At 37.4% G+C, this 14,540-nt stretch overlaps 2 protein-coding genes across 2 annotated transcripts; one reads left to right on the top strand and one right to left on the bottom strand.

Annotated features, from left to right (window-relative positions):
- The first annotated feature begins 1,163 nt into the window (after positions 1-1,163).
- On the top strand, positions 1,164-2,653 carry LOC136281846 (peroxynitrite isomerase THAP4-like). The gene is made up of 2 exons (XM_066168880.1): positions 1,164-1,495; positions 2,245-2,653. The coding sequence occupies exons 1-2, from the start codon at positions 1,164-1,166 to the stop codon at positions 2,651-2,653; spliced, it is 741 nt and encodes a 246-aa protein (XP_066024977.1).
- Positions 2,654-4,562: 1,909 nt separating this feature from the next.
- LOC131778573 (uncharacterized) lies at positions 4,563-5,244 on the bottom strand. Its single transcript, XM_066169264.1, has 3 exons — positions 5,016-5,244; positions 4,684-4,810; positions 4,563-4,602 (listed from the first exon to the last, which is right to left on the bottom strand). Exons 1-3 carry the CDS (start codon positions 5,242-5,244, stop codon positions 4,563-4,565), a joined length of 396 nt encoding a protein of 131 aa, XP_066025361.1.
- Positions 5,245-14,540: the final 9,296 nt, after the last annotated feature.

Below are 14,540 nucleotides of genomic sequence, written 5' to 3'. Positions count from 1 at the left end.
GCGTTTTCAAGGTCTTTCAGAACTCACCAATTAAGCTGCCCCTCACAGGAGGCTCTCGATCTTTAAATATCTTTAAAATTGTAAACAAGTTTTCAAATATCAATATTCTTTTTACAGTCATTTCTCCCAGTTTTCGCAGTAACTGAGAGTTTGAAAATATGCCTCACCTCATTGATTACCTGTTTCTGAGCACACCACCCAAAACCGACTGACAGAAAGAAAATTTGGAGATAAGCACATCTAGTGATATCAATATCTAAAAATAGAATTCATTACCTTGCCTTAAAGGAGAACTGAAGTCCAAATTCATGTAATTTTTTTCACCATGTATCGTACATTTATGTATGATGGAACAAATTTCCGTCATTTTTTTTCCCTCGAACGACAGTTTTCATCCAGAAAACGAAAGGTTTTTAGTGATAATTGGCTCGATATTTGACTGTGGTACGTCGGCTCAGAACACGAATGTCAGCGGTTCTCTTTGTAGCGTGTGACGTAGGTTATGGGGATGAAGGTAAACACGGCAAGACAGGTAAACAGGCAAGTTGAATTCAGGACTGCGGCTTGCTCGCGGGAAAGAATTTGTGGTTTTCCAGGAGTAAAGATTGTGCAAGGTGAAGCAAAAAATGATTCAAGCGCCTCTCATATTAGAAAATTGGTCTTCTATCCAGGCATTGTGTAAGAGAAAAATATTGTGGCTTTCGTAACCCTGTGTCTCTGACGTAGTTACGTGTCCAGATCATGTGCGGCGCATCTTTTATACTTGGATTGACCTCGATGTTTTCGGAATAGGGTCTCCACTTTAATTTTTCTTATATACTGGTAATTTAAGATATTTCATCTTCCATTCTGTTTCCCATATTTTGTTATTTACCTTTTTTACCATTAGTTTGCAACGCGTTTGAAGTCTGGATTTTGCAACGGCATGGACGATAACGCACGCTGTTAACAATGTCGCAAGAAGTCCAAAAGGAAATAAAATTTTGAAATTCGTGTTGAACTTTGGTTTATAGGTTCTCTATAATGGGTTAAATTCTTGGCTTACGCAAGAAAGGATGTACAAATACGGAAGCCCGAGTTGTTTGAGTTTATTCTTCTATCTGTTCTTGGCGGTTGAGTAGCCCCCGTTGCAATATTTACTTCGATTACTTTCGAGCTTAAAAATGGTATTCTGCGCGGCGTTCGATTGTAACAACGACTCGAGGTACACAACTGGTATATCCTACCATTGCTTTCCGAGGGATGAAGCTCTACGATCACAGTGGCTGGCAAAGATCTCACGAGCGGATCTGGTCGTTTCGAAAAACTCCAGGCTGTGCTCAGAACATTTTACACCTGACTGCTACGAACGAGACTTGAAAGCAGAAATTCTTGGTTTGAAACCCAGATCTACGCTAAAACCAGGTGCAATACCCAAGGTTTTTTCGCATCGGAGACCATCAAAAAGACCTCGACTTTCATCGGAGAAACGTTCAGAAGAGAAGTCAGGAAAGAAGTAAGTGAATCGCGAATTACTCTATTGTAACTGGGTTGGGTTGTTGCAAAGCTTGGGTTGTTGCAAACTCTTGAAGCTGCTCGTCATTTATGCATGATTGATAAAAAAAAAATTGAAAGGTGAATGCAGTTTGGGGGCAATAACAATTTATATCTTAAGGGATATCACCCGAATAGGTTCCATTGAGAAACATTAAATTTTCACAGAAAAGTATTTCTTCTCCTTAAGCAAAACAATATCCTGCCATGGAATTCCTTCTAGTTTGATGTTTTTTTAACTCTGAGTCATCTTTGTACTTCGTCTCTCCTGAACATGTTTGACCAGTAGGTAAACAAAATTAAATTGTTTCAGAATAAAGTGATTATTCTCTAATTCTAGGAACATTATACCCGTCCCTTGTTAACTAGCAGGTGAACAAAATTAGTACAATTAGACTATAGATATAAGTTGTGGATATTATTCTTTAAATAATGAATTCTTTTAACCTTCTTTCCTTCTATGTGAATAAAAAGTTAATACAACTGGAAATTCTAAGTTGAAACCAGTGCAGGCTTTCAACCAAAGGAGGGCAGGGTCAGGTGTTATATTTTCCAAGAAAACCCCATTGAATCATTGTGTAACCATATAGTAGCATAGTTTATCCCCCATACCTACATTTTTCATTCTCTCAAAGGGTCACTAACCCATACCATAACAGAGTTAATATTTTTTCTGTTATAGTATATAGCCTCTGTAACTGCACAATCTAGTTGTAGAATCGAAGAACATGCAGCTTCAGCTTTAGAACAGCCTACACCTGTTGATGTAGTGAATTGTGGAGCAAGTACATCAACCTCAGACAGCCCATCATATCCATTCCCACATTATTTAGGGCCTAAAAGCACGTTGGTTGAGTCACAAGCAGTGCAGGTGAATTTGCCAAACAAGGGTGTGGATTTTGGGATCCAAGTCAATCGTGGTCTCCATTTAATGATGAAATCTACTGACACCCAAGTCGAGGTTGATGTTTCAGAAAGCAGCACCCAGACTGAAGAGGTATTCCTTCCTGAAATTGAAGATAACAAGGAAGAAGCAACTGAAGCTGCTGCTTCCCCAGAAGTCTCTCCAAGAAAAGATGACATCTGCCTTCCCACAAAACAGGAAGATTCAGATGATTAAAACTTGTCAGGATCAGACAACGAACACCAAGGAGAAACAAAATGCGAAAAGCCACAGGATGATACCAAATACATTGTATTTAAACAAGAGCTATTTAAATTGTTTAAGTACTGTCCTGAGTGTGGTGCAGTTGTGATTAAGAGGAACCAATCCACACAAGGAAGCCAATTATTTGTCACCCTAGAATGTATGAATAATCATAAGTACTCCTGGCAAAGCCAGCCAATGCTTGAGGGGATGGCAGCTGGAAATTTGTTGCTGTCATCATGTATTTAGCTCAGTGGCTCTACCTTTACAAAAGAAGCATCTTTGGCAGATATCTTAAACTTGAAAATTTTCAGTGCGAAAACATTTTATAATATTCAAAACAAGTACTTATTACTTGTAATCAATGAGTTCTGGCTTAAAGAACAAAATTCCACTTTTTCTGAGCTAGGGGGGCCAGATCTGTGGCTTTCAGGGGATGGGCGTTGTGACAGTCCTGGCCATAATGCAAAATATGGGACATATACCATGATTGATCAGAAAACTGATAAGATTGTTGACTTAAAGGTTGTTCAGGTCAGTGAAGTAAATAATAGCAATGCCATGGAAAGAGAGGGTTTTAAACGCAGTATGGAAAACATCTATGAAAAAGGGGGGAAAATTATGGTCGTTGCAACTGACCGTCATGTGGGCATTAGGGCTGACATGAAAAGAAATTTCCCTGAAGTTGATCATTAATTTGATGTGTGGCACCTTTCCAAGAGTATAACTAAAAAGTTAACTGAAAAAGCAAAGAAGAAAGAATGTGCTGATCTCTCTCTCTGGATCAGATCCATCTTGGTGGTGTGCCAAAACATGTGGGGGAGACAAGGAGATGTTGAGAGAGAAGTGGATATCCATTGTCTATCACACTGCCAATATCCACTCCTGGGATTCAGCTGACCTGTATGAGGAATGTGCCCGCCAACCAATCCCTCCAGCTATCGCAAGAACTAAAAGGTGGCTTAGGCCTGGCTCCTCTGCTCATAATGCATTGAAGGAGGTTGTATTCGATAAAAATCTGTTGCAGGACATTCAGCAACTAACACTAAGTTGTCATACTGGGAATTTAGAGATGTACCATAGTGTGCAGACCAAATATGCACCCAAACGGCAGCACTTCTCTTGTAATGGCATGGTTGCTCGAACTCAGTTGGCAGCCATAGACCATAATGCCAACACTGGTAGACAACAAGCCACTGTATCCAGGGGTGCCAACCAAGGGGAGCTGCAATACCAGGTAGTGTTTCCGAAAAATACAAAAGAATGGGTGGCAAAGCCCATATTTGAGAAGACAACCAATTATCATCTCAAGCCAATCCTTAATGCCATTGTAGAGGGAAAATGCTTAAAACCACAAGAGAGGAGTGCAATAGTCACAGCACCACACATTCCTGAAAACATTGCCAGCAAACCCCGGCCTCCTAAAGCAGATGTCATTGCTAATCATACTTCGAGATTTTCGAACAATTAAATACAACAACTTTGTCAATAACACAATCAAATGAAAATAAAAGCAATCATCGTAGCAAAAAGCAATCAAAGTTAGGTTTGAGGTTTATTTCATTCAGGCCACGCAGCTATCCCTGGCAATGTGGATGCAGAAATGTGTTAGTAATTCATATCCTCGATAAGTAATTGTATATTTCACGCAAATTTTAGAAATAAACCGTAACATTAGGAAAGAAGAGCGTCTGATGTTATACACGCAAAGAATATGTTACTAATCATTATTAAAGGGCATTACGGATAAAGTTCAAAGTTCCAGATCTGCTTCTCGAAACCCCACGTAATTACCACTCTCTTCAGGAAATGTTTTACGTATGGCCGTGACGACGCATGCAGGCACGATTCTCCGCCGGTTTTTTCCTAATACCCCATGTGCCTACCAAGTAAATTGTCTGTAGGCTGCCAAACGCCAAGTTCTAAAGAACAAGAGGATATAAAGTCACAAAAGCGATTGACTTAATTACGCGTACAAAATAAGAAAGAAAAAGACAGTTTACCTGTTGACGATAGGGTCGGGAATTGGATTGAGCCGCGCATTGTGGATTGCAACCAATGCCGTGCTCAAAACATCCCTGTCCAAGCATACAATGCCAAATTTCGGATGTTCTGTTATACATCTAACACCTATCAATACCCCAAAAAAAGAAAAAAGTCTTAACATTTTCTTTCCCTCACTGTTTCAATAATTTTCATCCATCAGACCTTGTAATTGTAATTACAATTACAACTAAGATCGAGTTTGCAATTGTCCACCTTTTGTCACTCTTAGCAAAGAAGCGGCCGCTTCAAACAAAATACTCGTGAGAATAATCACATAATAAGTACAAACCTGAATTGTCGAACTTTTGATTAAGCTCCTCTAGTTCTTGGCAGCAGTAACATTCATTTGCCACCGGCATAAGCGCACAAGCGCCGCACAAACACCATTCGGTGTTTCCCATCCTCGAAGTATTGTCTTCTTCGTGGGCTTCTACCTCCTGTTCTACACTCTCTTCCTGAGGTGGTTCTTCTCCAGGCTGATATACTGGTTCGAACTGAAATGGTTCTATTCCGCTCATGACGAAGGGTCGACGAAGAAGCAATTTGTATTATAATTTAGCCGAACGATAACACGTTCTAAAGTGATCCCCATAACATACGTCACAGGCTCATTTGGAAGACCGCTGATTTAAAATTGGTGCCCACGGATTGAAAGCCGAAACAGTGCGAAAATACAAAATTTAAAGAAATATTTCTCCAAGGCAAGACACATTTAGCACAAATAACGCCTGAAATCGAGAATTTCGTCACTTTGGCTATCGAAAGAAATTAACTCAATTTTTGGCTTCAGTTCTCCTTTAAGAACTGATCAAGACCTTTCTGCCTGCGGAAAGTTTGTGTTACAGTCAGTTATTTTTCATAAAATTTGAGTTACAAATTCGACTTGAGGAGGCTCCATAGTGTTTTTTACCACGCGACATCTGAGTGCGAACATACCGCGAGCTTTACAAGTGTCAACATGTAATACAAACATGGCGGCTCCATACGATCGCATGATTGTTATCTGAAAAGCTGTGTTAAAGCAGTTTAGCACAACACAGTTTTAATGTCATGGAATCAAGGATTTCCAGCAACTGCACCCGTAATATTCATAGGCCTTCTACGGTTGAAAAAGAGGTCAACCGAAACGAAAACACTGAAGGAAAGATTGCCAAAAGGCGACAGCTTCGAAAGTTTACGCATGCTCAGATATAGATCTTAGCGAACTTCTATTCCATTATGTAATGTTTTTCGACAAAGAAAATAAGGATCTTTAGAGCAAGAAGAAGATTTGAACATATTTCTGTCCTTCCTTCTGCCTGTTTTCAAAAAATTCATAGGACCAAATTTGAGATAGGGGAGAAAACACAAAATTGTAAATAGCGAGGAAACTGCCTCTGCAACCCAATTTTTTTTGGCTTTTAAATGATCGGCAGGACAAATTGCACAAATTGTGAAAATTTTGAGAGATCTTACTCAAGAAAATTGAAGAATATCAAAAGCAAAGCCAAATTAACACTAGCAAGCACGAAAATCATTTTGATAATATTTACTACAGCAAACGAAAGTTCGAACCTCGCTCATTGCCTTTTGATGGCTTTTAGTGACCTTGAAATGAAAAAAAAAAACACCTAAAAAGCTACGGGAGAAACATTACGCTGATGCTCGCGCCAACATTGAGCAAAAACTCTCATCTTCATGAGATTTCATCGAACATTACGTGTTATGTGTAATACCAATTCCGTTGAATCTATTTTAGGTGCAGAATCATTTGGAGCAAGTTAAATTTAAAGCTTTTCGTCGTAACCATTGGCTAAATTACTTTCCTCATTGTTGTGATAATGTTTTTCACCAAAACACGAACGGAGCTCTTGATAGAAATGAAATCTCAGAACTTTCTCATAATTGCTTTGAAATAATGTCAATTTTGAAGCTTCAAGAGAAAAGCTGTAGAATCAACTAACCTTGCTACTTACCATGTAGTAAAGAACTTAGATGCACAGTAAAAACAAAACAAAACAAAATAGCTTCGACTTCAAATCTGAGTAAGAAGTACGGTAAGATAACTTATCATTCAGACGACTAATCGTACAAAAGATACTTCAATTACTGACCGACTAAAAATTCAACAGAAAATTACTTAGCCATTTGAGAGGGAAGACAAGGAAATGCAACGAGTGTCATCACTTGAATATAAAATGTAACGTCTGTCAATCCTAGAGGTAAGTTATCCTGTTGTGGAAAGCAAGATAGCTTTTTTTGCAACGTTTTTTTTTCTCGTCACGTGGTTTGTGTTTGAAAAATCAAAAGGGAACGGGAACAGTTTTAATTTGTTTAAACTGCTCGGAAAATAAATGGTGGAAAGGTCTGAATGTAGCAGAAGGTTAAATGAATATAAAAATTTCCCTATATCATTAGAGATTAATTTTCACTTAAAGAACATTGTCTCATTTGATCATAAGGAACAGTTTGCCAGAATTGATAGCTTTCTTGTTATTAAAAATTCATATATGTTTGTGTTTTTACTGTTCAGAGTGACATACGTGATTGATGTTATCAAGACTTTTAAACGAAAAATATTGAACAATGTCTCCTTGACCGTGCTATACATGGGGGACATAAAGTGAGAAAGGATTTTTTTGTTCACCTGCGTCGACTGAAATCCATGAAATCAGTCAAATTTAGAGGCAAAACTAATTATCAAATTGTCTTAGGTCGACAGACATTAAGTCAATACCATTTTCCTTCGATCATGGAGGTAAATTTCCTGTGGGAGTACATTTCCTTACCTCGGTTTATGATAAGAGTTTGTCAGAATCGATTCATATTGGTCGGAATATGAAAACTATATATGACTACTAATCAGATCGGCATGCCTAGCTATAACTATCAAAGCTTAGAGGTTTGAATAGCGCAGGTTCTAATAAATATCCCCCAAATTACGTTCTCGGGGTCTTTATTTACTTTATCTCAATTCAAAATTAGTGATCACAAAGAGAAAGCTGTCTCAAAAACCATTACAGCAAAGCGACACTTATGCAAACCTGTCTTTTAAAAAAACCAGTGCTTATTTCACTTCTTCAAACGTATTGGCTAAGAGAACACGAAAGTCACCAAAAACACTGGAGCAAACAGTTGAAAAAGACTGAAAGTTTGAAATAATCGCACATGTGTTCTATTAAACATCAAAAATTGCAAACCTCCAAAGACTGAAAGTGAAGTTTACTTAATACAAACATTTTAGTAGCAACAAGAACTTTGTCTTATTAATGCTCCCGGAGAAAGACATTACTCTCGTTTTCCCACCATGATAAGAAAGTTCCTCTTGTATATGTCAATATTGTTTTGCTGTTGGCCGAAAAAAGTGTCCACCAGAATGCAAAAGATGAGCTTCTTGCTCAAGCCATGCTTGTACAAGCTCACATAAACGAAACTCTTATTTTGCATCATACGATGTCCATATACATGGGAGAAAAAAGGGAACTGTAACCCAAATCGTTAATTTACAGAACTACTGTAGCATACAGCAAAAATTGAAAATGAACTCAAATCTTTAATGTATTTACCAAATCTTTCTCAATAATTTTGGCGTTGATCTCACCAACGTAAATTATTTGTACATGCCAACTTTGGAACCGTAAGTGAAAAGGGAAATTCACTTTTGAATTCAAATTTCCAATTTACCTTTAGTATCAAAGTGTCGACCAACATGTCTTAAACTGCCTTCTTGATTTCATCTTAGAATTGGAAAAATTACTAACCTATAATTCAAACCGTGGGCATCTTCCATCCTGGATTAGATTGTTGTTATACCCCAAAAAATACGGCTTACAGCTTCTGTTGCATTTTCTAGACTTCCGTTAATCAAATATGTTGGCTAGAACTGTTAAAGGTTAAGTCGACTCATTCTCAGCTGACGGCATTGATCGCCTCGCATTTTAAAACAAAACAAAAAGAAATATTAAAATGGCACGTATAAATTAAAATTTCTACCTAAACTGAAGAATACATAAATATATTGACTACGGAAATATTTGTCTTGTTTTCAATAAAGTTTCATTTATACTTTGACAGCTTTTCATCCTTCTGGGCCTATTGAAAAGGTCATAGACAGGCCTACACAGACTCCCCTCTGTGGTTTTACGTTTGCGACGCAAAAGTCTTTAATTAAAGCTTCGCTCTGACGAGTATGTCTTTGAGCGATTTACCTCTTTTGTATGATATAATCGGAGGCGTTTTGTAAATTGTTTTCAGCAGTGGCTGATTTTGGATGAGGTTCCATTCTTGCATCAGTATTTGTTTTAAATTTTTAACCCCTGGGTGGTATGCTGTCACAAAAGGCAATATTTTGCCTGTAGTTTTTTTCGTTTCTTTTTTAAGTGTCGACTGCCTTGCGGCAAACGAGACCTCAGTTAACGTTTTTTCAATTAGGCTTTTTGGGTAACCACGTGCTTCAAGTCGTGTTTTGAAGTTACACATGGCCTCCTGGAAATTTCTTTCCGAGGAGTTTATTCTTAGAAGTCTGATAGCTTCTCCTTTAATAAAGCCTTTTTTAACACCTGGCGGGTGGCAAGATGAATAGTGTGTATATTGGAAGGTCTCGGTCGGTTTGTAGTGAGTTTTGACGTCGAGGATAGCTTCGTTTTGGAATCTTTTGGACTAATTTTTCAGAGATGACAATGTTGTACTTTTCAACATGTTTATTATCACTCTGAAAGCGTGTACATATAAGATCTTTCAGCTCTGAAAGCTGATTTTCTTTTTTGTCTATCCTGTCGGCATCAGTATTTAAAGTGTTCTTCAAGGGCAAACGTGATCTTTCACGTGTATTTACATTGTATTGTGATCGAGACTTGGCAATATTAGCCTTTTCAAGTTTGTTCTTGTGACTAACAAGTCTACGCTGATGGAAGCGCACTAGGGCGCTAACGTATTGTTCTTCGGCGTGACTTTTAATAGCGCTTATTTCCTGTCGAAAGGTTTCGTCAGGCGTGACGTTTGCCTTCGCCTTGTATTGAAGTGACTTAGGGCAAGTCTTTTGTTGTAAGTGTCTCTCCAGTTTTAAAATGGAGGTTTCAGTTTTTTGCTTCTTGAACTGGATAGCGCTGATGGTGTCTTCATGTTTCCTCTTCCTTGGCTGCCGCGTGGATCGGCTATTCCTCGGAAGGTTTTCTTTTTGACGGCTTTCTTTTTGAAGGTGTAGACCTTCGTTGCTGCGTTGCTTGGCGAATTCAGCTTTATGCCTTGGCTCGAGTTGTGATGCTGGAGGGCTATCCTCTGGGTCCGATTCTAGGTTCGGATCAGTGTACGTTAATTCCATCTCCTCGTCCAGATTTGGACGGTAGTCTGACGTTTTTGGTGGCCGCAATGTTCATTATTCTGTACTCTGTAGTACATACTATAAAAAAAGATATTTACGAAAATTTGCTGCGGGGTGCAATTTGGGATTCTGGTTTGAAAATTTTCTACTAATCTCCGAATAATTTATCATTTCGATAACAATTGGAAAAGAGGAGCAAAGCTTAGCTTTGTCACTCGCAAACAGCAAATTTTGACAGATTTCAACACAATTTTGGTATGATTAGCTTACTCTTTTAAATCTCAGTGTCAAAATTCTTTTCAATCGCGGATATGACGTGGTTTCGGTGTACACATGCTGCTTTGAAATAAATTAACTTCATGTTTTTCTTTCCCAATATTCGTTACGAGATAATATGGTCTTAATCATTGTTGGGTTGTACCGGTTGAAACTTTCAAATCATGATCAATGTTCAAAAGTGTGCTTAAACAGTTTAACACGATACAGTTTTTATGTCATGGAATCTATGTGTTCCAGCAACTACACCTGTAATATTCATAGGCCTTCTACGCGTGAAAAAGAAGTCAGCCAAACAGCAAACACGATGGGAAAGATTGCCAAAAGGCGACAGCTTCGAAAGTGTACGCACGCTCAGATACAGATCTTCGCGAACTTCTATTCCATTACGCAATATTTTGCAACAAAGAAAGTAAGGATCTTTAGAGCAATATTTATTGCGTTTCCTCCGGTGGAATATCCTTAGATTTGCTAGGTCGTTGAACATATTTCTTTCCTTCCTACTGCCTGTTTTCAAAAAATTCGTAGGACCAAAATTTGAGATAGAGGAAAAAACGCAAAATTGCAAATAGTGAGGATACTGCCTCTGCAACCCCAATTTTTTTGGCTTTCAAATGATCGGCAGGACAAATTGCACAAATTGTGAACATTTTGAGAGATCTCACCCGAGCAAATTGAAGAAAATCAAAAGCAAAGCCAAATTAACACTGGCAAGCATCTTCCTTCATGGAGCCTCAGCCTAGTAACGAAAATCATTTTGATAATATTTACTACAGCAAACGAAAGTCCGAACCTTTTGATGGCTTTAAGTGACCGTGAAATGAAAAAAATAACCTAAAAAGTTACGAGAGAAACATTACCCTGATGCGCGCGCAAACATTGAGCAAAAACCCTATTGAGCCTCCTCAAGTTCTCCATGACGGAGATAGTTTCATCTTTATGAGATTTCATTGGACATAACGTGTTCCGTTGAATCGATTTTAGGTGCATAGCCATTTCTAACAATGAAAAAACAATGTAGCTATTGGAGCAAGTAACATTTAAAGCTTTTCGCCGCAACCATGGCTAAATAACTTTCCTCTTTGCTGTGACATTGTTTTCCACCAAAACAATAACGGAGCTCTTGATAGAAATGAAATTTCGGAACTTTCTCATAATTGCTTTGAAATAATGTCAATTTTGAGGCTTCAAAAGAAAAGCTATAGAATCAACTTACCTTGCTACTACTTACCATGTTGTAAAGAGCTGAGTGAGATGCACAGAAAAAAAAAAAAAGCAAAATAGCCTCGACTTCCTCAATTTCAAGGAAATGTCAATATTCGATCTGAGTGAGAAGTATGGTAAGATGACTTATCATTCGGACGACCAATCGTAGAGAAGATACTTAAATTACTAACAGACTAAAATTCAATAGAAAATTACTCAGCCATTTGAGAGGGCAGACAAGGAAATGCAACGTGTGACATCACTTGAACATAAACCAATAAAATTATAACGTCTGTCAATCCTCGAGATAAGTTATCCTGTCGTAGAAAGCAAGATAGCTTTTTTCGAAACCTTTTTTTTGTTCTCGTAACGTGGTTTTTGTTTGAACAATCAGAAGAAGGGGACAGGAACAGTTTTAATTTATTTAAACTGCTCGGAAAATAAATGGTGGAAAGGTCTGAATATAGCAGATGGTTAAATGAATATAATAATTTCCCTGCATCATTAGAGATAAATTTTTAACTCAAAGTACATTGCCCCATTTGATCATAAGGAACAGTTTACCGTTTGCACTTCGATAAATTCCTTGATAATAAAAAATGGAAATAGATACATGCATGTGTGTTTTTACTGTTCAGAGTGATATACCTGGTTGACGTTATCAAGACTTTTAAACAAAAATTTTGAATAATGTCTCTTTGATCGTGCTATACAGGGGGGACACAAAGTGAGAAAGGATCTTTTTATTCACTTGCGTCGTCTATGTTTGAACAGTCGACTGAAGTCGATGAAATAAGTAAAATTTAGAGGCAAAACTAATAATTAAATTGCCTTAGGATGACATAAATTAAGTCAATACCATTTTCCATCATGGTGGTAAATTTTCCTGTAGGAAAACATTTCTTTACCTCGGTTTATAATAACAGTTTGTCAGAATCGAAATCATATTAGTCGGAATATAAAAACTATGTATGACTACTAATCAGATCGGCATACTTAGCTGATACTATCAAAGCTTAGAAGTGTGAATAATACAGATTTCTAGGTAATATCCCACAGATTCTGCTCCCAGGGTCTTTATTTACTTTATCTGATTGCAAAATTATTTATCAGAAAGAGAAAACTTTTAGAAACCATTAAAGCGAAGCGACACTTATGCAAACCTGTCTTTTAAAAAACTAGTGTTTAAACCAAAACTTACTGGCCAAGAGAACACCAAAGTCACCAAAAATACTGGAAGAAACATTTGAAAAAACTGAAAGTCTGAAATAATCGCGCATGTAATGAATTTGTTCTTTGGACCATCATAAAGTGCAAACCTCCGGAGACTGAAAGTGAAGTTTACCTAATCCAAACATTTTGGTGGCAACAAGAACTTTGTCTTATTAATGCTCCCGGATAAAGACATTAGCCTCGTTTTCCCACCATGATAAGAAAGTTCCTCATCTTTTGTATTCTGGCGGGAATATAAAAGATGAGCTTCTTGCTCAAGCCATTTCAGGAAAAAAAAGCTACAATCTTCATACTTGTACAAGCTCACGGAAAAAAACTCCTTTTTTGCATCCTACGCTGTCCATTTACATAGGAAAAAAAGGAACTGTTACCCAAAAATTTGAAAATGAACTCAAACCTTTAATGCATTTACCAAATTTTTTTCATAAAATTTTGGCTTTGATCTCACCTATGTAAATCATTTGTACATACAATCTTTGGAACCGTGAGTGAAAAGGGAAATTAACTTTTGACCTCTCAAATTTCTAATTTACTTTTTGTACCAAAGTGTCGACCAACTGAAAATGAATACGTCTTAAACTATCTCTGATTTCATCTTGAAATTGAGAAAATTATTTACCTATAATTCAAACCATGGGCATCTTCCATCCTGGATTAGATTGTCGTTGTACCCTAAAAAATATGGCTTTCAGCTTCCTGTTGCATTTTCTAGACCTCCGTTAATCAAATATGTCGGCTAGAATTATTAAAGGTTAAGTCGACTCCTTCTCAGTTGACGGCAATGATCGCCTCGCATTTTAAAACAAAACAAAAAGAAATATTAAAATGACACGTATAAAAATTAAAATTTATACCTTAACTGAAGAATACATAAATATATATACTACGGATATATTTGTCTTGTTTTCAATAAAGTTTTGTTTATTCTTTGACAGCTCTTCATCCTTGTGGGCCTATTTTAATGAAAAAAACTGCTAAGAACTTGAGACTCAAAAATTGACTAAAATCCAGAGTTTTTCAATACCTTCTCATTTTCATTAAGTTCTTTTATGTACCTTTGCTTTTGTTGATATGCTCTTTCCAGAAAAAAAAAAATCAGTACTTTACTTATCGTGAAAAATAGTTAAGAAAGGAGAATTAGAAAGACAAAGCCTTTTCTCTCTGCTTTTAGAAAGTGCTCCTGAAGATTTACCGCGCACCGTGAGTCAAGTTTCTGAAGAGAAACTAGAGTCCAGTTTCGATCTCTAAATTATTCAAACAGAGAAAAAATTCGGAGCGAGACTCAGTTACGTCACGATAAAAAAGCTAGGCTGCACAGCACGATTCAAAATGGCGGCGTTCATCGTCGAATTCTTGAGCACATACAATGTACGAAGACAGCTGTCCAAAGACCAGGTTACTCTTTGGAATCTCAAACCTCAATCAGTGTAATAATGACATAAGTGGATTCTAATTTGCAGAGATACGGAAAAGGTTTCTGCAGCACACTTCCTCTTTGACTTGATAGCCACCACTTCATGTGCTAGACACGTTTTTTTGACTTCCGTGAATGATATCTAACATTATCTCTTGATACCTAACGATTGCTACTCCCCTTAATAATCCACAAGCGCAAAAGTACTACTTATCATTTCAAAACTACTACAACAATCCAAGAAATAATTACGCAAAAATACATATTACTACATCGGACAGAACGCGTGGATGTCATTAATTATTTGTTTGTGCTGTGTCTCTGGGCGAAAAACCTTTTACAATGCCTCTCTCTGTCCTTGAGTATAAATGGAGACTGACAAACCA

This window comes from Pocillopora verrucosa, chromosome 6 (genome assembly GCF_036669915.1).
Source record: "Pocillopora verrucosa isolate sample1 chromosome 6, ASM3666991v2, whole genome shotgun sequence".
Lineage (NCBI taxonomy): Eukaryota > Metazoa > Cnidaria > Anthozoa > Scleractinia > Pocilloporidae > Pocillopora > Pocillopora verrucosa.
The sequence above is the reverse complement of the archived record's forward strand: the minus strand, read 5'-3'. Positions and strand labels throughout refer to the sequence as shown.

Excerpts from the sequence above, each read along its gene's own strand:
- LOC136281846 (XM_066168880.1), top strand. The coding sequence starts at position 1,164 with ATGGTATTCTGCGCGGCGTTCGATTGTAACAACGACTCGAGGTACACA. Across the intron at positions 1,496-2,244 it reads GAAGAGAAGTCAGGAAAGAA|TTGTAGAATCGAAGAACATG; the intron begins GTAAGTGAATCG and ends TGCACAATCTAG.
- LOC131778573 (XM_066169264.1), bottom strand. The coding sequence starts at position 5,244 with ATGAGCGGAATAGAACCATTTCAGTTCGAACCAGTATATCAGCCTGGA. Across the intron at positions 4,811-5,015 it reads TCAAAAGTTCGACAATTCAG|GTGTTAGATGTATAACAGAA; the intron begins GTTTGTACTTAT and ends GGGTATTGATAG. Across the intron at positions 4,603-4,683 it reads CCCGACCCTATCGTCAACAG|AACTTGGCGTTTGGCAGCCT; the intron begins GTAAACTGTCTT and ends CTTGTTCTTTAG.